The 16,868-nt window shown below is 49.9% G+C and overlaps 1 protein-coding gene across 3 annotated transcripts in view; it reads left to right on the top strand.

Moving 5' to 3' along the window:
• ARHGAP26 (Rho GTPase activating protein 26) overlaps positions 1-16,868 on the top strand; it is a 116,368-nt gene that overhangs the window by 34,337 nt on the left and 65,163 nt on the right. For all 3 annotated transcript variants that reach the window (XM_064671654.1, XM_064671655.1, XM_064671656.1), the window contains exon 11: positions 3,672-3,750. In XM_064671654.1, the coding sequence (XP_064527724.1) occupies positions 3,672-3,750 (79 nt within the window). The remainder of the gene's footprint in view (positions 1-3,671; positions 3,751-16,868) is intronic.

Raw genomic sequence — 16,868 nt, 5'->3', positions numbered from 1 at the left:
TATCTGTTTCTATTGCTTTCCTTATTTATTTGTTTTTCTGGAAGAAGGAAAAGCTATTGGACTTTCTCATTTTCTCGGCGTGCTTAGTCACAGCTCCTTAAGGCCAGGCTGTTTGTCACAAAAGCTGAGATATTGAGAAAATTCAAATTTCCTGTGTGGTCTCATATGGAAAAATCTTCCGTTTTTAGATTGTAACATATTGAAAATATACTTTCTTGGGAAGTGTTTGCCATGTTCTGCTGTGGTCTCACCCTCCTGCACCCACTCCATTTAGAAATGGGTTCCTTCTGATTCCAAATCTCCACCTTGCATCCCAGAAGAAGGCAAAGGGGTTGGTGCCTGGAGGTGGAAATGCAGGATGCAGATCAGGAATGAATGAGCAGGTCCTTGATCTTGTTTGACACAAGAACTCCTGTTTGTGCATCTTGGATGACAGATCCAAGAGGGCATCCTGCTGTCCCGATGCCACTGTTGTGGGCTGGCTGGGATTGGCAGGCTCCTCCGTGTGGATCTGGGTACATCCCACATAAGGTTTTGAGAGAGGATGGGAGCTGCCCCACAGCATAATGTGTATTTGCTGTGTATTACCTGTATAAATAATTATCTGTATAAATGACCCCCAGTATTCAGGGTGATTTGTTGGGGGAGGGGACAAGTACAGATCCATTTTGTTTATCTTTTGGAAAAGTAAGTCACAGCAGGATATCTACCCCATCGCTGGATAGCTGAGATATCCCTAATCTAACAAACACACTTTGGGAAGTAGTTGATCTTCCAGGAGACTCGGTGAGGACTCCATGAGGATGAGGCTGACTGCAGGCAGTATTTCAAGGCGGGCTGATGCTGACAGTGTAGGCAGGAGGCTGATCCAACGCCAGCCATCAGACCTGGCTGTAAGCACAGGGTACTCTGTGGGCATGGGCCACATCAATTATGAATGAGGTGTAATGTGTGGGTGCATTTTAAATTTATCACAGCCAGGAAGATGGTTCTGCTCAGGAAAGTGATGCAATGGGTGCCCTGGCAAATAAACACTGGGGGAGGAAAGGCAGAGCTATTTGCAAGGGAAATTTGGCTTAATTCAATTTTGCGGCCCCTCCCCTCGTGCTGGTAAAGAAGTCTGACTTTGAAGTGAAGCCAGAGGAGTTGTTTGTTATCTGCTCAGACTCAGAACAAACATTTTCGTGTTATCACCTCTGCCCTGCTCTGAGGGAACCTGGCACGTCAGATACCAGCACTGCCACACCAGGACCAAACGCTGCTGGTACTCTGCTCTGGTGTACCCTAAATGGAGGGTTTAAAATTCTTTGTTTTAATGTCTTAGCTAAAGAGACATAAATCCCAATATTTTATTTTCCTGTGTCTCCCTAGCTGAGCAAGAGCCCTTCCAGGGCTTTCTACCTGGGATATCTGTGCCTTCAGCAGCAGCTTGGCTTAAACTCAGACTTAAGCCCTGGCTTAAGCGACCATTCAGCTCCCCAGGTACCAGTTGCTTTGTACCTGCACAACAAGGAGCTTTGTGCCGTGTTTTGAACATATTTGCTGTTGGATGTGGAGCATTTTCCCTGTCAGATGGGGCAATGGTTAAGTGGTTTCCTCTTCCCTTCAAAGTGAGTAAACTTCCAAACCACTAAGCTAGTGAGTATTGACTGACTCACCAATGGGATTAACAGAGATCAAGCACATTATGTCTGGTTTTCTTGGACCCAGGCTTGGTGCAAAGCTGAGCACACGGCATCCACTGGTGGGACAATGCTGAGCTGCTGCACGTGCTGAAAGCCAGTGGCTAGGTGGGTTGGATGGGGAGCTGAGTCAAGGAGAGGGTTTAATCCTCTGTTCCTTGCCTGTACGTGCCACAAAGCAATAGAAGACGGGCCAAACCCACTACTTGAAAGCCCCCGTTGTTGTTTACTCTTCTAACAGAGGACTGGCTCTTATCAAGGACCAAAGGGCTTCTGCAGACTGTTGGTGCTGCTCACGTTCTCCTCCTGAATCACCCTTGGGAAGTGCAAGTTGCAAATCACCCCTCTTCCCAGGCTTTATCAGTTTTTGAGGATTTAGTTCTGAACAGAGCCTACGTGCTCTGTGGAACACTCTGTGGAACACTCCTGCTCTCCGCAGGCGGTTGGCAGCTTCCAAGGTTTAATCACTCTTCCCACCTTGTGCCCTGGCATCCTGGTATCCCAGAGCAGTGATCCTGACTCGTCTGCCATTCTGGAGCCTTGTGTTTTGCCATGAGTGGGAAGAGCAGTGTCAGAGGTGTGTCATAGTTCCCATGGATGAAACCCCAGGAGCAGAGAAGCACCAGCAGCCCCCCCGAGCCTGCTGAGCCACGCGACGCTCGGGCCGTGCCTGTGTCTCCCCGTTGCCAGGGATTCTGCCTGCTCTCCTCCAGCAGGAATAGCTGCTGTGCTCTGCTAATGCATCTGAAAATAGCCCGTGAGGAAGCAGCAGGGCTAGAGCAGACACCCAGAACAGATCTCACTGTCTGGCTGAGCCTGGGGGCTCTGCCCAGCCCTGCTGGGGGGAGCAGCAGTGGCGCGGGATGCAGCCACCCCTTAGGAGCTGGAGACCCAGTTCAAAGACATGATGCTGAGGAGGTACAGCAGTAGCCGGGCTGTGTGTGGGGATCAGCTGGCTGTGGGATGAACTGGGATGTGGAGATGGAAATCCTGACAGGTTGCAGCCAAGCGAGGTGCAGTGAGTTGCCAGCCCACGGCGTGGGAGCACAGCACTGGCTTCAGTGCAAACACGCACCATAACTGAGGTTGTGCAAACACTCTCCAGTGTGTTAAATACATCCTGACCTTGCTGGTCGTGCTTATCAGAGCACGTAATTGAGGTTTAACTCCTTGCATGGAAAGGATGTAGCGTCCACTCCTAAGCGTGGAGGTGGCGTTGGCCCTCGGGCGAGGGCGGGACCAGTGCTGTCCTCTGGCTCCTGTGCTGTGTGCGCAGCGCTCAGGCCTTTCCCCTTCTCATTACAATAAATGAGCCATCATTTTCTGGAGGCTGGATTTACAGGGCAGCTCGGGGCTGTTGTGTGTGTGTGATGGCAGGGGCAGGACCAGCACCCTGGGGCAACCAGGGCTCCTGCAGTGCTCCCCTGCTGCTGGAGGGGTGCACAGACCAGGATCACCTCGCTGCCACTGCTGCCTGTGACAGCAGGGTATGGGCAGGGTCAGGGCACTGGCACAGCTGTGCTGGCACCAACATTCTGGGGATGTAATGCTTCTCACAGCAGAAGGTCCCCCCCATGAACTGGTGCATGGGGTGGTGGTGGGACATGGAGGGCTGGGATGTGTGGGGCTCCTGCTTGCTTGGTTACCTTCCTTGGTTACCTTCCTTGCCTTCTTCTGTTGCTGGATGGACCTGCTTAGCCCGGGGCAGGCTGAGGGCCAGAGGAGGAATTTGGCATCCAGGTCTTACACTAAACCCACTGGAAAGGTGTGTCAGTCATTGGAGATGTCCTCTGCTTGCTGGCTGATCCTGGTCAGGACCTGCAGGGATGGAGAGGTCAGGCTGGGCTCAGCCCCATTTGCTGGGACTTGGCTAGAAAGAAGCTTGTCCTCTTTCCCTCTTCTTCTCATGGGAAATTTATCTTTGCTTATTTTATTTTATTTTGCTTTCCATCCGGCAGTTTATTTATGGCGTCCCCTTTCTCTCTGCAGGCCGGGCGTCATCACCATGCAGGCGCTTTCGGAAGAAGACCGGAGGCTGTGGATGGAGGCAATGGATGGCCGGGAACCGGTGAGCAGAAATATTACCCCAAAAGCAGAGAAAATTGCGGAGAGCTTCTGGTAGCCCAGGGCAGATTGTTTGCTGCAGATCCCGCTGTCACGCAGCACCTGGCAGCCGGTGTGAGAGCTGTATCTGTGGGGCAGCTCCTGCCTCCTGCCAAGAGAATAGTTTAATCCCTTAGTTAAATATTTGAGGTAATACTGTATCTCCTGTGCTTGGATTGCTTGAAGGTGCGGTGGAGAGGAGGAGGGTAGGCTTGGCCAGCACAAACACGCTGCTCTGCCGTGCTGAAAGGAAAACATGGCAAAAAGAGCAGTGGAAGGAAATATGCTGTAGATTTCCAGGGCTTTTTGAGTCCTGCGACTCCTTGGCAGCCGTTTCTCAGTCTGGTAGAGAATTGCACGTTTCGTGTGAGCGGAGGAGCGTGGCCCCTGTTCCCCGTGTTTGCTCTTGCCCTGCCAAAGGCTTCCTCACCTCTGGAAGGGATTCTGGAGTTTTGCAGGTTGTTAGTTTTTGTTTTTGAATGCGTTTTCAAACCTTCCTGCCGGCTCGAAAAGTTGGCTGGTTCCAAGCGGGTCCCTCGGAGGGTGCAGGTGCTGGTGTGGCCCATCCTGGCTCGGCGTGGGGGCTCTCCCATGGCACACATGGCACCACCGAGCAGCCAAGACACCAGCCTGTGACCTTCATTCCTTGGCGTGGCCAAAAGCATATCAGGACACGGAGAGAAGCCGTGCACAGAGCCAGAGCAACCCAGGCTGTTCCATGACAGCTCATGTGGTTTGGAGTTGGGTGTCTGTGCTCCAGGCTCGAGTCAGGCTCTGGCAGTTGGAGTGAAGTCCATGTGGCAAGTGGGGTGTCAGATCCCAGCACAGCCCACTGCCACAGACTGGTACTGGTTTGAGCAAATCCCCCCAAATCCATGGAAAGGTTCTTATTTACCACAGAAAATGTTCATTGAAGCCAGGTGAGGTGTGGATACGTGGAGTTGTTCAGAGAGTGCTGGAGAGCACGTGCTGGGCTTAGTCAAGCACTTGCTTTTAGAACATGCAGCGGTTCAGAGATCAGGAGGCTAGGTGTGGGAGGCTGCTGCCCTGCATTTCAGGGAAAGGATTGCATTGTGGATTACAGCCAGGTCCCAGACTGGAATTGTAGATCCATCACGTAATTCAGGTAGGACGGGAGCTCATGAGGTTTCTAGTCTAACCTCCTGCTCAGAGCAGGTTGCTCGGGGTGTTACCTGGTTGGGACCTGAGAGCATCCAAGGGAGGAGAGGGCACAACCTGCCTGGGCTCAAGCCTGGCTGCTTCCCCGGCCTCCTCATCCCCTGACTGAACCTCTTCTGTTTGAATTTTCACTTGTCCAGAGAACCTGTGGCTGCCCCATCTCTGGAAGTGTTCAAGGCCAGGTTGGACATGGCTCAGAGCAGCATTGTCTAGTGTAAGATATCTGCCAATGGCAGGGAGTTGGGATTGGATGAGCTTTAAGGCCCCTTCCAATCCAAACCATTCCATGATTCGATGAATCTGTGACAGCCTCTGCTCCCTTTTTCAATCACCTGTTGAAACCTTTGCTTGGGATGACCAGCCAGCTCCTCCACCTTGACTCTTGAGCCCTGGGAAAGCTGTACTGAGACAACCCTCTCCAGCTCCAGGTGCCAGCTGTCTTGATCCCTCTTAAATGAACCCCTGCTTTGATTCTGGTTGCACCCGGAGACCAAATAGATAATATTTTCCATTTCTTCAGAAGCAAAATGTACATTGTTGCTCCCAGTCTGAGCGGAGCCTTGTCCTCCTCCAGCCTGCTCACCTGCTTCCCACTGCCCACCTCTGCTGGGAGCTGCTATTGCAGGGATGGGAAACCCAATCACCTGCAGCAAGAGCTGCCAGAATATGGTCATCCAGTTGTGTGTTGACCTGCGGATGTTACCAGAATGTGACACAAGAGCAGAGCCACTCTGTAGAGGTGCAGACAGAGATTTTGGGTGCTTGCAAAATGCTGTGCATGTGAAAGGAACTGTGGAGCAACCAGTACAGGACTGCCTGGATTATCCTGTTCCAGAATGTGGTTATGAGAATTCCTTCAAAGACACGCAGGTCTTCGTGCCGCCTGTGTGTTGCTGTTCCTCTCTATCGTGCCCATCAGCTGAGGGCAGCCTGCTCATCCAGCGTGTCAGGGGTTGTGGCTGCGCATTAATGCAACACTTCGTGGCACTTAAATGCTAATGGCTTAAACTGGCCTTCCAGGTGTGGAGTGGGAGCCATGGGAACGCAGCCCATATGGAAACAGATCCAAGAGGCACTTTACTGACGAAGGTGGTGCGTGTTGACAGATGAGGCACCTCCTTGTCCTCAGATATCCTCCTCCATCCATCAAAAATGGAGTTGTGGGCTGTTCTGTTTGGGTTCTTATCTCACAACACCAGGGTGTGGTGTTACCTCTCCACAGAGATTTCCTTGAACAAGAGACAAGGATTTAACCTTTAAACTCCTAGAAATATCCATCCTATGCTTTGACTGTGTTTCTGTAACCAAAGAACCCTACTGGAAAGGATGTCTGGTTTTCCTTTGACTTGACTGTTGAGTGTGGGGAAGGCTTGGCACAGTGGGGGCAGTAATTCCATGTGCAAATTCAGGCTGTGAAGAGATTAACGTGGACTGGAGTTCGTTTCCTAATTATAATGAAGAAAGTAAACCCAAATGTCAAATTACATCTTAGTGAGATCTAAACATAGAATGTGGCTGCATTAGCCAAGACATTTGTCACAACTTGAGAAGATTTATGCTGTATATCACAGCCGGAGCAGCCTCCAGACAACTCTCATTGCGCCGTTAACTCTTACCACTTGTTATTAATTTGGATAAACCCCCTATGTTGACTTTGGGTTTTCTTTGGTATTACAGAAGCTGGAAATAGGAGAAACTGCTAACTCCCTGACGGGTCAGTGGTGTTTGGTTTTATTAAGATACTGAGGTCAGTTTCCTATGGATTTTCTCCTCTGGTGATGAAGTTTGCAAATACAGGTGGTGGAGGCCAGAGTAATTCTGAAACTTCCTTAGAACCTGAGTCAGGAATAAAAGCTATGTTGGCTGATGGTGGTTGTGGTGGGCTGCAAGATTAGGAGAGGCACAAATTAGACAGTGTGTTTTGTGGCAAAGAACAAGGTAAGCATTTTGGTAAGGTTGTGGCTTTCTTGCCAAGCCTATAGCAAGAGTGGAAGAGGAGGCTCAAGGGAGATTTTATCCCTCTCTACAACTCCCTGACAGGAGGGGGGAGCCAGCTGGGGGTCGGGCTTTGCTCCCAGGGAACAAAGGACAGGACGAGAGGAAATGACCTTAAGCTGTGCCAGGGGAGGTCCAGGTTGGACATCAGGAAGAATTTCTTCCTAGAAAGGGCTGTCAGGCATTGGAAGGGGCTGCCGAGGGAGGTGGTGGAGTCACCACCACTGGAAGTGTTAAAGGAATGACTGGGTGTGGCACTCAGTGCTCTGGTCTGGTTGACAAGGTGGGGATCCGTCACAGGTTGGACTCGATGATCTTGGAGGTCTTTTCCAAGGTAAATGATTCTGAGACTGTGCCAGCCCGGAGAGATGTTGGTGCCCTGCAGCTGCTCCCCACTAGATGGCAGCTGAGACCGGCCACTCATGGCACTTGTGACGTGGGGCTGGGCCAGGACCCCCCCACACTCCCAGGCTCTGCGGCGTTGCTGGGGCTGCCCCTCACCCCTGTCCCGGGGACTGGAGGTCTGAGGAAGGGACGTGCCCCCTGAGCCTGCCCCCAGTTCCTGCATTTAGGCTGCTCGGGGTGGGGACAGCGCTTGCTTCCCAACTTTATCCCTGAAACCCGGCACAACCCCAAATCAGAGCCACTTCTCCCTCCTGCCACTACACAAGAAGCCGATAGTTTTGGGATGGCAGCGTTTAATCTGGGTACACTGAGGGAAGGAGACCTTTAGAAGGGTACACAGACCTTCAGAACCTGTCAGATCTGGGCTTCTCCCTCCGCAGCCATGGGTGTCTTTCCCCTCTCCCTGCCCCTCCATGTCCCCCTGGCCTGAGACTGAGTGCTTCCACGGTGACCACTGCCACCGTTCTGGGAGCCATGCTGTGGTGGTGGTGGTGGGTTTGGGTTGGTGAGAGGAGCAGAGGTGAAGCAGCAGCAATGTGGTCGCATCTCTCCACCCACTGCCAGCCTGGGACTGTGGGGCAGGACTCCCTTCCCTGCGGGTTTCCCACTCAGGGTCTCCGTTGGTTCATCCACATGGGCTGGGTGCAGTGGCTCTCCAGGAGCTCTGGCCATGCACTGAGGCTGGTGATGATGGGTGGGATGATGCCTCTGGAGCTCCCCATGCCGTGGTCCTGTTCCCAGCCCCGCAGCCACACTCCTGGTGGGACAACAGGTCAGCGGTCCAGGAGCTCCTTCACCCCTGCCGCTCTGGAGATGCTGTGTGGTGTTTGTGTGCCCAGCAGTGACAGCAGAGCCCAGCCCCGCATTCCTGCCCAGCACATGTCCTGCCTCCTCCTTGGATATTGCTGCTGGGAATTCTTTCTGAAATTGTTTTTCATTTTCCTTGTCTAATTATACAAAATGGTGAGGGATTTATTTCCCAATGGAAATGATGTCTTTTGAACTCACTCCAGTGCTTTCAACCTCGGCATTCCTGTCATTTTGGCTCATTCAAAAAAATAAATTAACTTGAAGGACTTTGGTTCCAGCGCCCGTGTGGCTGCTGGGGAACAACCTTGCACCCACCACACCCCTTCCCAACCCCCCTCACACTGGGCTGGGACTCACTGGAGCTGCAGATCTGCTTTACCCTTTTAATTCACTCCATCTAAGTTGTCAGAGATGGCAGAAAAATCCTCACCCAGAGCATCTTTGTGTACAGACGGTGCCTTTGGCTGAGTTCTCTTTGCTCGGGAAGCCCGTGGACAAGTGTTGGAGTGATCACCGTGTTCTTCCCCCGCTCTCCTCAGGGCTGGGTCCGTGTCTGTCTCTCCAGCTTGTTTCCTCACAGCCTTTTCCATGCTGATCTTTGTACGCTCCCGATCTCACAGACGTGTGTTTTTGTCAGCTTTCTGGAGAAGATGTTTTTATTGTGTACACTTTATCTTGCAGGTTTCCATGGCCTTCGTCCTGCCTGGGTTTGTTTTCTTATAGCAAAATTTTTTTTTTGTTCTCCATGACCTGAGTCATTCCCATTGTTGCTTTTTCATCTCCCTGTCTCTCTCTCTTTGCTGAACAGAACGTTTTTTCCCCGCTCTGCCTGCTCTTAATCTCTAAGTTCACCCAGTGAACTTTCCCTGAACTGGAGCTCAGGCTCTCCATGCTTTGGGAGCATCTGTGCTGCCTCCCAGCGCAGCACCACTGCCTCGGTGGAGCCACACTGGTGGCGAGTCCCACTGGGCCCCAACCTGGCCCAGGGGGAGCTCCTGCTTGGCCTACTTTTGCATCCCGGACTTCAAGATTATTGCCCCAAAAAATGCTTAGTCTTTTTTGGAGACAAGGTGGTAGCAGAGGATCCTCAGAGAATCAGCTGGAGCTTTCAGATGGAATGATGCATCACATTCCATGTTAGTTCTTGTATCACATGCTCTTCTCACTGTTCCCTCCCTCTCCCTCCCCTCTTTGGTAACTCATTTAAGCCTGTAATAGCAGTAACTTTACATGGAGTTCATAAGCTTTTATTTTGCTTCTAAAGCACTTAAGCCAGTGAGGTCTTAAGCCTTGACTTCAGGCTTTTATTCCTGGTTCCAACAACTGCTGCTTCACTGGCTGTCGTCTCGCCCAGCCACAGTCACCACTGGCTGCAGGCTGGCAGGTTTTGTCCTTTTCTTAAGCTGCTTGGCTGACAGAGAGAACAATACTGAGAGAAGCATTCTAGATGATTTTTAAAAGAGAAAAGAGCCCTCTGGATTGCTTTTACACACCTAAAAGTGCTGTGCCACCCAGTTTTGGCAAGTTTGTGACCTCTTCTTCCCGCTGTGTTGTTGGGGATATGCAGGAGCAGAGCAGTAGCTCTCCTGTGAATACCTCGTAATTTCTTTAATGCATTCCTTGCTCTTCCTTGGGGGTCTGTGCTGCAGAAATTGGCTACGAACATTTGACTTTGCCTGAAAATGGGTTCAGTTGGTCCCAGGAGACCAGCTGGGTTTCACTCTCCCTTTGGCAGATGATGTTGGCTCTGCTGCACGTCTCCTCCCATGTTGTGCCACTGCTGATACCCCGCAAGGGAAACTTGCAGAGGGGTGAGAAATGGGGATGTGAGTGTAGGTCCCATCAACGATCCACAGGACATCATACAACACTCATCTCCCCTGTGGGACACCCACCAGCTCTGCTGCTCTATGGGTTTGGGGTTTTGGGGGTTCAGGCCAGAGGTGAGCGTGGTGGTGATAGGTGGGTTGAGTTTGCAGAGTTCCTGGGGAATGGTGGTTAATTGAACCTGGATTGCAGCACAGTGTGTGGAACAGGACGGATCAGCTGCGTGTGGCAACTTGTTTGTGAGTCTGGGCCTGGAGAGGTGAACCAGCCTAAGGGAAGGGTGCAGAGGGGTTACATCCTGGGATTTCGTTGCATAGTTTGGTGAGAACTTGCTGTCCACCCTTTGGCTGTGCTGGCACCAATGTAGGGAGGCACAGAGCCTTGGCTGTAGTGACAGATCAAAGAGTGTGTGCTCGCTTTGCTTTCCTCTCTGCTCTTCATCACCTCTGCTTAGAATTATTTGATCAGGCAATTCAAGAAACATGTAGAAATTCAGGGAATAGCTTGTTTTTAGGAGAACAAACTCCCCTGCCAATTTGAATAGACTATTAAGAGTATTGTTTCCTACTTTAAATTAAAAATTAAAGTGAATGTTTCATTGTACAATGAATTGCAAAACTGCCCTCTTCCTTTATTTCCTACTTTATTGGTTCTTACATTTGGTTTTAAGCAGTAATTTCCTGTCCTGCTGCAGCCCCACCACTGTCCGTGACCCAGGGGTTTTTTGTCTCCCAGCTGCAGCCCCAAGAGAAGGTCTGTCCTTTGAAACTCTGTTTTAATCATCTTATTTCTGTCCTTCTGGTCTCTCTGTTGTTCCACCCTTGATTTGCCATTTCTGGCAGATCCCTATGTGGAGCTGGGAAGCTGGGCTCTGGCAGGAGCAGGATTGGGATCAGGAGCCCGAGCCAGCAGGCAGCAGGCTCAGGCCACACCAGTGTGCAGGTGGACATGTCCCACGCTGTCCCTCAACCAGTGTTTGTTGGATGCCACACGGTAGAAATGCTGCTCACGAGTGCTGTGCAGCTGCGAGTGCTGGGTACGTGCTGGGGTGAGTGATTTCCCAGAAAGGTTGTTAGTTTTGTAGAATTTCAGGTTCTGTCTGGAAGGGGGTAAACATCCTGCTGCAGTTTTGGAGAGGGACAACCACCATTTAAGCCTCCGTTGGGCTGGCTCCCAGCTCCAGGGAGGAACCCTGTGCTGTGTCCCAGGGCTGCTCTGAGAAACCCTCTGCAGCCACCCTGGGCTCACAGGGGTCTCCCTGGGAGCAGAAGGATGGAATTGTGTCCCCTTTCTGCTGCCTTTCCCAGAGCCTCAGCCACGTGGCTGACCCAGGTGTCCCCCACCAACAGCTGTGCAAACGGGGGACTGAAAGTGGTCTCAGCTCAAGGACTGCACAGTGTTTAAACCAGCAGCCAGTGGTAGTTTAACCAGTGCTGGCACTAAGCCACCAGCGTTGTTCGGAACACCCGGGCAGTGTCAAACCTCTTTCACAGAGGAGGAGCGCCAGGCATGGCTGTGTTACAGTTATTTTAAAAATAAAGATGACACTGCCATTTAAAATTAGGCTGGTTTTGATGTGTTGAGAGCCTGTGTTTGTCAGCAGACGTTGGGAGGAGGAAGGGTGTGTGTGCTGGCTGGGGCTGGCTGGGCTCCAGGGCAGAGCTGCTGGAGGAGGATGTGCAAGTTGTTGCTCAAGCATCCTAGAAAACTTAGGGGAAGCTTAGACTAATAGAAGTTTTCAGTTTTAATCAGTCATTCAAGTGATCCCAATGTATCTGCTCTTCTGGACTTGCCTAAAAATGCTGCTCTGGGAAACTTTAGGCGCTTTAGTTATTCCAAAAATGTATTTTACTGAAGCAGTTGACCTTTAGCTGCATTATTCTGAGGCTGCCATAGATCTGACATGCTCTGCTCTGTTGCTTCCACATAACCCCCAGAGTAGGTGCTGCTGGATTCCCTTTCTGCAGTTACGCATGGGAAGCTGACAGTTTGACCCAGGTAATTTTTTCCCTTAGTTTGACCCAGGTAATTGTTTCCTTGGGTGACAAACATGGTGGGTTATATAACTGAGCTGAGCTAAGCAGCCCAGCTGGCTGGCAGGGAGCCCAGCCGGCCTCGGCTCCGGAGGCCCTTGGGAATGCCTGCACTTGTAATAAAACGTGGGCTTGTTTTTAATTAGAACCATCCTTTAGTTCAGCTCCGAGAGACAGGAGAGCAAGACCCGTGTAGAGGATTCAAGCCCCCAGATGCTTCACTTCTGATAGACTTCTTTTCTTCATCTTTTAATCAGGCCCAGAGTGTGAGTTATGAGCTGAAATTTATGTTGGAAGGAAGGAGGAGGAGACAGAAAGGGGGACACAAGGTGGGAGATGACTCTGACAGTGATGAACAGTAGGTTGGGAGGAAAGGAAGGAAGGAAGGAAGGAGCTGCCAGGGTCCCTGGCCACCCTCTTCCAAATGAACAGCCTAGTCTGAATGACATAAACCAGCATTTCACAGTGGGTTTCTGCTGCCCTGCCAAGTTCTCCACTTGGGAAGCAAGGCATATTTTTTCCTCCCCTGCCGCTGCAGGGAGGTTTGCAGGGATGTGGGCTGGGAGAGATCATACTCCTATCGGTATCCTTCTGGCTCGCAGAGCAAGGAAGGTTATTTCTAACCACAACACAGTGTAGTCTAGCTCTGAAAATCCTGCTTGTACTACAAAAACCTGGCTGTCGGACAAAAATAGAACAGGGTTGATAAGGCAGAGCCAGAAACAAGGGCTGATTTCATCAAGGTTGCCAGGTGTCCTGCTTTTAATAAGGAAATAGGCTTTTTGTACATGATCTGCCCTGCTTTGCTGGGATCCTGCTACTGGGCTGTGTCCCAACGCAGCATCTCTGCAGTGCTGTGCCAAGCGCGGGTGTCAGGTGCAGAGGATCCTGGTGTGGCACATACCTGTGCCATCTCACTCTTCTCTTCTTCTTTATTCCTTTCTATCCTTCCTCTTTCCTCTTCCCTGTTGCTGCGGGGACAGGATATAGGGTGTCCTCCCCTCCCCAGGCTTGTTTATGCCATCCTCTGAAGGTTTCCCTGGGTGGTCAGAGGCTCTGGCCCCACTCTGGGCATCCCTGTGTGCACCATGGATATGGCTCTCTATGGGATATGCTCTGGAGTGTGGGGACACGATCAGGTGCATCGCTGGTGTCCGAGTGAGGAAGACATTAAGAGGAAAGACTTGTTCCAAGTGGATCTTCTGTTGTAGGGCAATTAACGGGTGGGAAAAGGGATGTATGAGAGTTCCATCCCGTGTTTCCCAATGCTGGGCTGAGTGAAGCCTTGTGCAGGGGCTCTGCTGGAGCTTCAGGGTACTTGGGGTGCTGCGGACACCCCCCAGCACCAGCTGAGTCAGTCAGAATGGCTGGACACCAGCCTGGTTTTCAACCCATTTTCCCTTTTCTTTTATAAAAGGGTTACAAAACACCCACATGGAATGTCTGTGCTACTCCTGCCCATATCTTCCCAGCCCATCCCGGGTGGCTGGGAAGCCACTTGGGCTACCAAATCTGGGAGAATATCTATTTATACCCTTTTGGCTTGTGCATCTTCTGAGCTGAAAGTCGAAAGATTCGTTCCTGGTTGTTTTGAGGATTTCTGAATATGAATCACAAGGAAATTGCATAATACTGCAGCATTTCCTCCCATTGCTCTGGGCCTTGCAAACACTGTGCTTCTCCAGGGAGACCAGGGAATTCTGGCAGGACTGGCCCCTTCTGATAGTCCAAATGGAAAGTCTGGATTGAAGGGAAGGTCCCAGCACAAGTGAAAGAAGTGTGAGGTCGAATCTTCCACTCCAGGCTATAATGCTTGAAATCCTTCTTGGAGGTTTCACTCCCTCCAAACCAGGTCTGCTGGCCTCTTGGTCTCCAAGGCTTTCCTTAAATCCCTGTTCCCTCTGAGAAACTGGACAATTCTTTCCTCTAGATTTTAGCCATTGTGCAGAATTTCACGCTGATGTTGGAACCTGAAGGATTTTTGGAACTCTGCTAAACACTGTGCAACCTCTAAGGGATGCAGCTTAAGTTGGGCCATTTTGGATTTTAAATTTTAAATGAGAACTTGCTTTTTGTATGAAATATGTGTTCACAGAAAGTTCATGGCACCCCTACAAGTGCCTTAAGAGAGCACAGTCTGTGTCTTGTGGAGGTAAATGGACACCATGGGCAAGAGTGTGACCCCTGAAATGAGGAAATAAACATTAAATTACCTAACATCATCTTTTCGTAGTTCCCCTTCCAACCCCCAGCTACTTCCTTTTCCTTTTCTTTTCCCACAATCCAGTTTCATCCCAAACCACCCACACACCCATTTGCCCTTTGCACACTCACATGTGCGATTTATTTAGGATCAGGTTGGAAAACTGATGGATCAGATTCTTCTTGGTTTATTTGTACACAAGCAGAAAGTGCCATCAGATGATGAATAGTGGCTGTAGGACTATTTTAGGCTCTGGATGGTGGGCATCAGTGCCCGTGGAAGTATTTTAGGCTTTGTGTGGTCGCTGTTGGTGTCTATAGAGTATTTTAGGCTCTGGATGGTGTCTCTAGAGGTGTTTTAGGCTCCTGATGGTGACTGTCAGTGGCTGTAAGGGTATTTTAAGCTCTGAATGATGGCTCTTAGAGCATTTCTGATTAGGAAAATCCACAGCTGATGTTTGAGTTACCCACAGCTCCAGTGTTGTGTGTATGTTTGGTAATGGCAGGACTGAATTTGGAGGGGACAGGAGCAGATGCAGTGTCTGCGTTGCTGCCACTGCCCAAACTTTGGTGCACATGAAGTTGGGGATGTGGATTGAGGAGCAAGCACTCTGCTGTGGCTGTAGGTGGATGTGAGTGAGTTACCCTCTGGCTCAAATCACCGGCTCCGAGGGAGCAGGATGGCTGGTGGTGCTTCCCAGACTATATGTTCCTCTAGCACACCTTTGAACATTGCAGACCTCTTAATCATCCCTATAAAAACATTTCCTCATTTTATAGGAAGTGTATATTTGGTGAAATAATCTCACCAAAGGAAATAACTTGTTCTTTGATGAATTATCTTAAATATCAAGTTCATAATTGAGCATAGTGCAAGTGTCAAAGTAGTCATGAGTTGCCACTGCTGTTGTGCTCTTATAAAATTTATCCTTCTGGATTACTTAGAGATGCATCTTAGAATTTTTCAATAATAGCTCATAAAGGCCTTGTTTAAGCCTCCAAACAGCAGTGATCCTACAGGAATGAAACAGCAGTAGCTTCTTCTGATAAAAAAGACACCATCTGGTTTTGTTCAGGATATTTGGCCATCTACAGTATGAATTTAGGAAACTAAATTCAAGTCATCAAGGTCTGCAGATTTTTCACTAGGTTAATATATATTTTTTCTATACACATCACTTCTGAAACTGCCTAGTAAAGATATTTTGGCTCTGAAGATACACTCAAATGGGAATAATCAGTGAGAGGGTGATGTTAAAGCATCGCAGTGCTGCAGGGCAGGGATTTGTCTGCACGTTAGTCACTAGCCCCAGTTCTGAGTTTTATAACCCAGCCTGTTCCCACACATGTCTGTGGGACATGGACCCTTCACCTCTGAGTGATGTTCTTTCCCTCAGATTTCCCACCCTTTGTCCGTGACTAATACTGAAAAGTGAAAGAAGCTTTTTATTCCACTGCAAGCTTCCTGGGTTTAGGTCTGTTTTCTCCAAAGTGTGTTAACAACAGGAAAACAGTGTGTGGGTATAAAAATACACTTATTTAATGGTATTTTATTGTCTGGCTCGACGCTGGGTGATGTGTGTGTCTGCAGAGCTCCTGCCTGGCCTTTCCCTGTCCTTGGTAGCCCTGCCACGTTGGGTGTTTGTTGGGTGCTGTCACCCTGTGAGGTGTCACCGTGCCATCCCTTCGCATTTACCTGGCACAAGCATCGGAGCCCCATGTCCCGGTGCTGTATCCTGTGTGAGGCAGCCCACAGCCAACATGAGCATGGGAATTGCATGCAGACATGCAAGAGAGAGGATGTTGGGTGGGAAAAAAAATCAAATCCAGCCCTTGGCAGTTGTTTGGAAGAGGGTCCAGAAGAGGTTTTCCAGGACCATGTGTTCCCAGCTGGGTGCCCATCTCTCCTGGGACAAGAGGTGCCACAGGCCCAGTCTTGGTGCTGTGTGTGTAGTATAGGGAATAGAAGGAACCTCTTTAAAATTCCAGACCCTTCCGCAGGGGGAGGTTGGTCCATCAACTGACTGTCTTATATGTGAGGCTTAATCTTCAGAAGCATCCTTGTGCTTTAAGCCTGTGCTGTAAGCAAGTTATCAGAGCTGTTTTGGAAAGAATAGAATATTAACATCCTGAGAGCCAAGCTGGGCAGGAGCCCAAGGGGTTGTCAAGGGGGCAGATGTGACCCTTGGGGCACTGGACAAGCCTCACTCTTGGACTTCTTGGACCTCTTACACAGCAACCCCTTCCTCAAACTTGGAAACTTTCTCTTATCCTGAAAAATCGCTCTCCAAAAGATTTGAGGCAGTATAGGAAAAGTATTTATTTTAAAAAGTAATGCTTTTCTTGGAAAACAAAAGGATATTACAGATTTGGGGCTTGTTTAAAACCCTGATGATGTAGAGTAGTGTTAATGGATTAACACAGACGATGGATTAAAGGTTTGTCCTCAATAAGATGGATATAGGATCACATTATCTCCTTGTTTTATGGTTGCACTTGACCTCTGCATGAAACTTCCTTCTTGTTGTGTGCACACTTTGCAATTAATGGCATAAGCATGTTGTTTCCTTACCTGCCCTTTTCCCTTGTTTTAGGAGCAGTCTCTGGTGATTAACAATCTCTATTGTTTCAT

Source organism: Pseudopipra pipra, chromosome 15 (genome assembly GCF_036250125.1).
Source record: "Pseudopipra pipra isolate bDixPip1 chromosome 15, bDixPip1.hap1, whole genome shotgun sequence".
In the NCBI taxonomy this organism is placed as follows: Eukaryota; Metazoa; Chordata; class Aves; order Passeriformes; family Pipridae; genus Pseudopipra; species Pseudopipra pipra.
The sequence above is the reverse complement of the archived record's forward strand: the minus strand, read 5'-3'. Positions and strand labels throughout refer to the sequence as shown.